At 51.3% G+C, this 9,452-nt stretch overlaps 1 protein-coding gene across 4 annotated transcripts in view; it reads left to right on the plus strand.

The window, feature by feature from the left end:
• The window catches only part of chchd6a (coiled-coil-helix-coiled-coil-helix domain containing 6a), a 33,921-nt gene extending 24,816 nt beyond the window's left edge, over positions 1-9,105 (plus strand). For all 4 annotated transcript variants that reach the window (XM_067240371.1, XM_067240374.1, XM_067240373.1 and 1 more), the window contains 2 exons: positions 594-729; positions 8,858-9,105. In XM_067240371.1, coding sequence (XP_067096472.1) covers positions 594-729; positions 8,858-8,881 — 160 coding nt within the window. In that variant the 3' untranslated portion in view covers positions 8,882-9,105. The remainder of the gene's footprint in view (positions 1-593; positions 730-8,857) is intronic.
• Positions 9,106-9,452: the final 347 nt, after the last annotated feature.

Here is a 9,452-nt window from a genome sequence, read left to right on the forward strand (position 1 = left end):
CAGGACTGTTCCTTCTGAACGCACAGAGCTCCAACACCCCACTTGTGCAGGAATTTGTTTTCTTATACTGAATACAAAACTCTCTTTATCACCTTCTCCCTCTCTCCCCCCTCCCCCCTCTCCCTCCTCCCTCTCTCCTCCCCCCCTCTCTCCTCCCCCCCTCCCCTCTCTCCCCCCTCCCCCCTCTCCCTCCTCCCTCTCTCCTCCCCCCCTCTCTCCTCCCCCCCTCCCCTCTCTCCCCCCTCCCCTCTCTCCCCTCCTCCCTCTCTCCCCTCCTCCCTCTCTCCCCTCCTCCCTCTCTCCCCCCTCCCCTCTCTCCCCCCTCCCCTCTCTCCCCTCCTCCCTCTCTCCTCCCCCCTCCCCTCTCTCCCCCCTCCCCTCTCTCCCCCCTCCCCTCTCTCCCCTCCTCCCTCTCTCCTCCCCCCCTCCCCTCTCTCCCCCCCTCCCCTCTCTCCCCTCCTCCCTCTCTCCTCCCCTCACCTCTCTCCCCTCCTCTCTCTCCCCTCCTCCCTCTCTCCTCCCCCTCTCCCCTCCTCCTCTCTCTCCCCCCCTCCCCTCTCTCCCCTCTCCCCCCTCCCCTCTCTCCCCCCCAGGTCTCGTAGTACAGATCCAGTATGCACCAGTCTCCAGGCCCAGATTCTGACGTGCTACAGGGACAACAGAGACCAGACGCTCCACTGTTCCGACCTGGCCAAGCAGTACATGCGGTGCATCGACGCCGCCAAGAAGGTGACCGTCCAGTCTAGACCACGCGTATCTACGCTACCCTACACTGACCTACCATAGCACACACGTTCTAGCCTATGCATATCTACACCACACTAAACTTATCTATGAGAGGATACACATTCTAGTGCAGGGGTGGGGAACGTCATTTGGTCCGGCCAATCATTTGGTCCGGCCCGCCATGGCACTGCAGGAACCATATTATTAGGTGCATTATTCGTTGGCAGCAGCACTATTTTAATATGTGGAAGAGGACCGTGGAGGCGCGCAGCTTTGCGTACCAATGTACCAAAAAAATTCGCTCGTGCGCTCGCATTACATGTGGAATTCCTTTCTAGCAAATCAAACCCAGAATACGTTCTTGGTTTGGGCTAAGCCCCGAATGTTTACAACGTATGGCTCCGCGCCTGATTAACACTCAGATCGATAAGCAGTCTCAAAAATGGAAGCAATATAAAAAATAATACGATCCCTTTCCGTAATCATGATACCCCCCAAGAAATGTTCGATGCACCCCTAGTCAAAGCAGGCTGCATCCGTGCCAGCTAACATCACAAACCTCACCAAAGAGAAGCAGAGCATCACATTAGGGGTGAGTTAATTAAATGTTTGACCAAATATAGCAGCCACATTTTTAAGTTGATAATTCTGTACGGCCCCCGAATGATTTTATAAATATCCAAATGGCCCTTGGCAGAAAAAAGGTTCCCCACCCCTGATCTAGTGCAAGTTATATTTATACCATACACATTCTAGTGCACGCTATATCTATACCATAATAACATTTGGTGAAGTCGTCTGTCATGCATTCAGTTAGTCAAAGCTGGTTGCATGTCTGTTCCCATGTTGCACTTTTGCAAAAACACAAAACAAGCTCATGGGTAGTCAGCTGTACAGGCCAGATCTACTCGTTCTGGAGCAGGCTGGCAGGCTGGCAGGCAGGCTGGCTGGCAGGCTGGCAGGCTGGCAGGCAGGCAGGCTGGCAGGCTGGAAGGGTGGCTGGCTGGCTGGCTGGCTGGCTGGCTGGCTGGCTGGCTGGCTGGCAGGCAGGCAGGCAGGCAGGCTGGCAGGCAGGCAGGCAGGCTGGCTGGCTGGCAGGCTGGCTCCTGTTCTCTCGAGCTACAGACATCTGAACACTGGCCTTGATGAAGAGAGAAACTCCAGCGCACCTCCGGAGTGATCCAGTATTCAGCTCCCTCCTTCTCCCTCAGAATCCATCAATACAGACTAGAACCCAACCCTGCAACCCTGATGACACTCAGAAACAAAGCTCTGGGCGTCATAAATAATGGGCTGTGTTCTGGTCCACGGGCCTTCTGAATGTCTTTAGGGTTAGCTACTTACCTCTTTGAGTTCTTGTTTCCGTGGCTCCTTGCTATCTAGGTAGCTTGGATCCTGAATCCTTGGGTCCTTTTAACTGTGGCTCCAGGTTCCTTGGTTCCTTGAGAAAGTTCCCAGTGTTATTTGAACACTCAGGCTGGGAAGGATGTTCAGTTTGGCAGCCTTGGTTTCTTATTAGTTTAAAGCGATCTTGATCAGACACACACACACCAAATACAGCTCCTCTGCTGTGTGTGTGCGAGTGTGTGTGTGTGTGTGTGTGTGTATGCGCTTGCAGTCATGCTTACTTTAAACGGGTGTGTGGTGATTTCATTGCACTGAGCTGAACCAACAGCCAAGTTCCTCCACAGACCAGTTCAGCTAGATAAGAGATCTGAAATCACAAACCTTTGAAAGCAGAGTAACACATACACGCAACACACACAGACAGAGACACACACACACACAAGGACAGAGACATACATAACACACACACACAGTTAGTGAACCAGAGCTCAGTGAGGCAGCGATGCTCATCTGCACCAGACCCACAGGACAACAGAGAACACATCAACACTCCTCTCATCTCTCTGTCTGTCTCTCTCATCTCTCTCTCTCTGCCTGTCTCTCTCTCATCTCTCTCTCATCTCTCTGTCTCTCTCATCTCTCTGTCTGTCTCTCTCATCTCTCTCTCTCTGCCTGTCTCTCTCTCGTCTCTCTCTCTCATCTCTCTGTCTCCATCTCTCTCTCATCTCTCTCTCGTCTCTCTCATCTCTCTGTCTCCATCTCTCTCTCATCTCTCTCTCGTCTCTCTCTCTCTCTCTCTGTCTCTTTATCTCCCATGTTCATTTGCTTTTGAGTCAAGTTGTGGTGTGTGTTATGACCTGCAGAGCTGGGTCTCCATGATGCACACAGCTGATCATTGATTCATCAAGCGGCCTTTAGGATGAGAACATTCCTCACTCCATATCCATATCAAAACACACACACACAGACATAAAGCTGATTCAAATGAAATACATGAAAGCCATATCTGTGTGTGTGTTGTTATCTGGGCCTAGGTGTGTGTGTGTGTGTGTGTTGTTATCTGGGCCTAGGTGTGTGTGTGTGTGTGTGTGTGTGTGTTGTTATCTGGGCCTAGGTGTGTGTGTGAGTGTTGTTATCTGGGCCTAGGTGTGTGTGTGTGTGTGTGTGTGTGTGTGTGTGTTGTTATCTGGGCCTAGGTGTGTGTGTGTGTGTTGTTATCTGGGCCTAGGTGTGTGTGTGAGTGTTGTTATCTGGGCCTAGGTGTGTGTGTGTGTGTGAGTGTTGTTATCTGGGCCTAGGTGTGTGTTTGTGTGTGTGTGAGTGTTGTTATCTGGGCCTAGGTGTGTGTGTGTGTGTTGCCATCCAGGCTGGGGTGGGGTCAGAAGAGTTGAACCAGACAGGGCTTATTAGTGCTCTGACAACGCTCCACCACGCTACGAAAGAGAGGGAGAGAGGGAGGAAGAGAGAAAGAGACAGAGAGGAGGATGAAGAATGATAAGATTATTGTGTGAGAGACACTGTGTGTTTATGGGACAGAGGGAATTCTAGAGACATTAAGAGAGATGTTCATGCGTGGGTCCCTTCTGGCAGGGCTGGAAGCAGGTTCCCCCTGTGTGGGCTGATCCTGCTCATTTACACACTGAGATTCTTCTAGAAGTGTGGAGATGACCTCCACCTAACTCTGCAGACAGACTGTCGGGAAGAGAGACACCAGGAGACACACAGTTAATGGAGAGAGTGAGAACATCGAGATGGAGGGAGTGTGTTGGGGAGAAATGGAGAGCGAGAGAGATACATAAGGAGGTAGACAGAGAGATGGAGAGGGAAAGAGGTAGAGAGGTGGAGAGAGAGATGGGGAGGTGGAGAGAGAGGTGAGGAGGTGGAGAGAGAAATGGGGAGGTGGAGAGAGAGATGGGGAGGTGGAGAGAGATGAGGAGGTGGAGAGAGATGGGGAGGTGGAGAGAGATGGGGAGGTGGAGAGAGATGGGGAGGTGGAGAGAGATGGGGAGGTGGAGAGAGAGATGGGGAGGTGGAGAGAGATGAGGAGGTGGAGAGAGATGGGGGAGGTGGAGAGAGATGAGGAGGTGGAGAGAGATGGGGAGGTGGAGAGAGATGAGGAGGTGGAGAGAGATGGGGAGGTGGAGAGAGAGATGAGGAGGTGGAGAGAGAGAGGTGGACTGACAGGTAGAGAGAAGCAGAGAGAAGGAGAGATGAGGGGATAGACTGAGTCTGGAGATAAAGACTGAACCTTTCTCCACCTCTCCTCCACCTCACACAGCCCTCCACCTCCTCCCCTCTCCTCCACTTCTCCTCCACCTCACACAGCCCTCCACCTCCCCTCCACCTCTCATCCACCTCTCCTCCACCTCTCCTCCCCTCCACCTCTCCTCCACCTCTCCTCCACCTCCTCCCCTCCACCTCTCATCCACCTCTCCTCCACCTCACACAGCCCTCCACCTCTCCTCCCCTCCACCTCTCCTCCACCTCACACAGCCCTCCACCTCCCCTCCACCTCCCCTCCACCTCTCATCCACCTCTCATCCACCTCTCCTCCCCTCCACCTCTCCTCCACCTCACACAGCCCTCCACCTCTCCTCCCCTCTCCTCCACCTCCCCTCCACCTCTCCTCCACCTCACACAGCCCTCCACCTCTCCTCCCCTCTCCTCCACCTCCCCTCCACCTCTCCTCCACCTCTCCTCCACCTCACACAGCCCTCCACCTCTCTTCCCCTCTCCTCCACCTCCCCTCCACCTCTCCTCCACCTCTCCTCCACCTCACACAGCCCTCCACCTCTCTTCCCCTCTCCTCCACCTCCCCTCCACCTCTCATCCACCTCACACACTCCTCTAGTTAATTCCTCCTCCCCTCCTGCCGCTACTCTTATACCTCTGTCATTGAGGCGACTCACTGAGTCGTGTGTGTGTTCGTGTGTGTGTGTTTTCTTACCACGCGTGTGTTCTTCATGTTGTCAGTTAAGCTTGCGCTGCTCTCTGATTGGCTGAGCCCTGCTGTAGATGCAGCATCAGGGTTATTTTGATCTTAAATCCCCAGATTGACTGTGTGTGTGAGTGTGTATGAAGGTGTGTGTGTATGAAGGTGTGTGAGTGTGTATGAAGGTGTGTGAGTGTGTATGAAGGTGTGTGAGTGTGTATGAAGGTGTGTGTGTGTTTATGAAATGAGCTGAGGAGAGGTGGAGAGCAGAGGGCTGGAGAGAGAGAGAGCAGGCAGATGGACAGAGGGCAGGAGAGGTGAGGAGGGAAGATGAGTTCAGAGAGATGGAGAGAGAGAGAGGTGGAGTCAGGTGGCTGAGCGGTTGGAGGATCGGGATAGTAATCAGAAGATTGCTGGTTTGATTCCCGGCTGTGCAAAATGACGTTGTGTCCTTGGGCAAGGTACTTCACCCTACTTGCCTCGGGGGAATGTCCCTGCACTTACTGTAAGTCGCTCTGGATAAGAGCGTCTGCTAAATGACTAAATGTAAATGAGTAAGGACAGATGAGCGAGATGAAGAGGGAGGATAGAGAGAGAGGAGAAGGGAGGAGAGAGAGAGAGGAGAAGGGAGGAGAGAGAAGACATGCTCTCTGCACAGCTTCTCTGAATGATTGTGGTCAGTTAGATCCAGTTTCTCGAAAAGTTTCTTCGTTCAACTTTCAGCTCTCCTCCTGCTCTTCCCCCTGGACAGAAGATACGGAAGGAAGAAGAGAGAGGGAGAGAGAGAGGGAGAGAGAGATGGACTGAGAGAAAAGGAGAGAGAGAGAGCAAGAGAGAGGGAGAGAAAATCTTTCAGGTTAGGGTACTCCTACTAATAACCAGCTATCTGACCACACACGCGCACGCACGCACACACGCACTTCCTCTCTCGCTCACACACACACACACACACACACACACACACACACACACACACACACACACACACACACACACACACACACACACCACCACCACCACACAGAGGAGAAGCCGGCCAATTATATGGATGTGAACCCTCCACTCTGACTGCAGGGGAAAGACAGGCGTGACTGTCAGAGACTACACACCCTGCTCTCTCTCTTCCTATCCCCCTCCTTCTCGCTCTCCATCTCTCTCTCCCTCATCTACCTCTCTCCCTCCATCATCTCCTTCCCTCTATCCATCTCTCTCTCCATCTCCCTCTATCTGTCTCTCTCTCCTCCATCTCCCTACCTCTATCCATCTCTCTCTCTCCCTCCTCTCTCCTCTCTCATCTACCTCTCTCTTCTCCACCACCCTCTCTCTTTTCCTCTGTCTTTCCTTAACTCTCTTCCTCAGTGGACGTATTGATTCCATCTTTATATTGTTGTCAGTCTCGTCATAAACAGGCTGAATTCCCCTCCTTCACAACAACACATTGATCCTCGCTCGAGGAGCTCAGCCAATCCCAGCGCACGCTCATTATTCTGCTGTTGCCGTGGCGTCATCCAGACATTCTTTTCCAGACAGAACAGCACCTTGTCAGAACTGGAGAAAGTTTTCTTCCAATAGCAGAGCTTATGCAACTGATGGGTTTTATAATGGTAGTTTGTGTGTGCTTGTGTCTGTGTTTGTGTGTGTTGGATTGTGTGTGTGTGTGTGTGTGTGTGTGTGGAGACACAGTAACGAACATGTGTTATGTTCTAGGTAGAGCAGGAGAATCAGTCTGAGCCGACAAGGATGACACACAGCTACCACGAGATCTGAAGACGCTCGCCTGGGTGTGTTTGTACGTGTGTGTGTGTGTGTGTGTGTGTGTGTGTGTGTGTGTACGCTGGTAACCTTGGACACCTTTCTTCTTTAGGAGGGGGGGGGCTACCATCCCCCTCTGAGGAAGAGGTGGAGAGGAAGGGAGAGATGGATTGGATGGAGAGAGAGAGAGGACAAGAAGGGATTGAGGGAGAGAGGAGTGATGGGGAAAGACAGGAGATGGATGGAGGAGGAGAAGTCAGAGAGAAAGAGAGCGAGAGAGACACACCCAATGTAGAGCTCCTGTAGGGCATGTCTTGACGACCTTTCAGACACTGCCCACCGCTACCCTCCCAGTGATAGGGGAGTCAGATGGCTGAGCGGTGAGGGAGTTGGGCTAGTAATCTTAAGGTTGCCAGTTCAATTCCCAGCCGTGCAAAATGACGTTGGGCAAGGCACTTCACTCTACTTGCCTCGGGGGAATGTCCCTGTACTTACTGTAAGTCGCTCTGGATAAGAGCGGCTGCTAAATGACTAAATGTAAATGTAAATGATAGGCCGGTATAATAACACTGGCTGCCTCTCTCCATGTGATAGGCCGGTTTAGTAACACAGTGGCTGCTATTCTCCCTGTGATAGGCCGGTTTAATAACACTGCTTCCTGTTGTGGGCTTGAAAGCAGAAAGAAGTAAACAGTGGGGTTTTTATTTTCTGTAACAGCAGACCGTGTCTCAGCAGCACCGATTGGTCCTGCTGGAGGAAGGAGGGGGCTCGGACGTTCTGATTGGTTTAGTCACCTCAGTATTGTGAAAATCCTTTCTCCTCTCTCCAAGCACTCTCTTTTCTTTCACTCACTCACTCTTCTTTTTCTCTCTCTCTCTCTCTTTTCTCCCTCTCCTCTCTCTCTAGCTCTCTCTCTTTTCTCCCTCTCCTCTCTCTCTGTCTCTCTCTTTTCTCCCTCTCCTCTCTCTCTCTGACTCACTTACTCCCACTCTTTTTCTCTCTCCTTTCTTTTTCTCACTCTCTCCTCTCTCGCTCTCTTCTCTCTCTTTCGCTCTCTCTCTCTTTCAGTCCACTCTGAAAGCCCTGTATAGTGACAAACCTAAGACAAGCCTGACCAGAGAGCATATGAAGCTAGGTAGCTAACTCAGACATGCCCTGGGAAATGCCTGAATAAATGATTTCTAGCTTAACTCACGAGTGACGGTATCACACCTAAACAGACCAGGACACGTAAGGTCATAGGTCGCCTGGCTTGTTCTCCTCCCTGGCCAGGGGTCAGGGGTCACGGTGTTGTCTGACCTTGGGAGATCTGTGTCATGATCATAATGGGACTGAAGCCTGTTAGCATCAAAACTGCTGTTCTTTAGAGCTCCCTGGAGGGGGGGGGTGTGTTTGTGTTTTGGGTATATTGTGCATGTTAGGGGAAGTGTGTGTCTGTGTTGGCAAGAGAGAGGGATGTGTGAGGGGGTGCAGGTGTGCGTGTGTGTGTGTGTGTGTAGGTGTCTGTCAGTCTCATGCTGTCACAAGTCAATATCCCATCCCTCCAAATACTAGCCTCAAACTGCTTCAGGTCAGTGTCCCATCCCTCCCAAGAACAGGATCCTCACTGGTCTGGATCAATATTGCACATGGACTTTCTTTCTGCTTGTCTGTCTGTTCGTGTGTCTGTCTTTCTGTAAGTTCGTACTGTCTTACTAAATAACTACAATTACCAGACTTGACCTTTGATAGACATCGCCTCCTCTCTCTCCGTCTCTCTCTCTCACACACACACGCATAGAGTACTCTCAGACTGACACACACACGCATAGAGTACTCTCAGACTGACATACACTGCTAAGAGCCTTGGTGTATAGGTCAGTGGGCTGGGCAGCCTGCCTGGTGACATCACATCCTGGTGACATCACATCCTGGAGACGCTGGGTTCTTTCTTTTGTTCTTTATTTATTTTTCTCTCTCTTTTCCCTTCTCCCCTTCTCTCTCTTTTCCCCCTCTCTCTCCAAGAGAAAAGTATATTAAAAGGCTTCTGTTAGATTGACACTACCTTCTTATGTTCCCCCTCTCTCTTTCTCTCTCGCTCTCTCTCCTCCTCCTCTTCAGAACCTGCTGGTCAACCATGGATGAACAGATTAAAAGAGGCAGGAGGAAGAACAGGAGGACAGGAGGATGACTCTGCATTCACTCTACAGCAAGCAACAGCAAAACAATAGAGGAGCCCAAAAAATATTTATTTTTCCCCTCTTCTATTGGCGTACCTTTTTTATTTTTGCTATTTCTTTATTTAACCCCAGTTGCACACTACTATATATCGCTCCACTACACAGAGAGGCTGAAGGTTTTGAGGGGAAGGGGGGAGGCTGGATGGGGGAGGCTGGATGGGGGAGGCTGGATGGGGGAGGCTGGTAGGTAGGTTGGGAGGGAGGGAGGGACAAGGGGCAGAGGCACACCTCAGCTCTTCTCATCATCCATGTGCTGTTCTGTATTGGAGGATGTGTTCAGGTATGCTGTCTTGATGCTCTAATGGATGTACACCCTTATATTCATTATATTTCAGCAATATTATATTTCAGCAATATTATATTCATTATATTTCAATAAAACATGCTGGTCCACCCAGGCTCCTGCTGACTGTCCTGGTGTCGTTACTGTATGACTGTCCTGGTGTCGTTACTGTGTATGACTGTCCTGGTGTCGT

The sequence above is a fragment of the Osmerus mordax genome, chromosome 7, assembly GCF_038355195.1.
Source record: "Osmerus mordax isolate fOsmMor3 chromosome 7, fOsmMor3.pri, whole genome shotgun sequence".
Classification (NCBI taxonomy): domain Eukaryota; kingdom Metazoa; phylum Chordata; class Actinopteri; order Osmeriformes; family Osmeridae; genus Osmerus; species Osmerus mordax.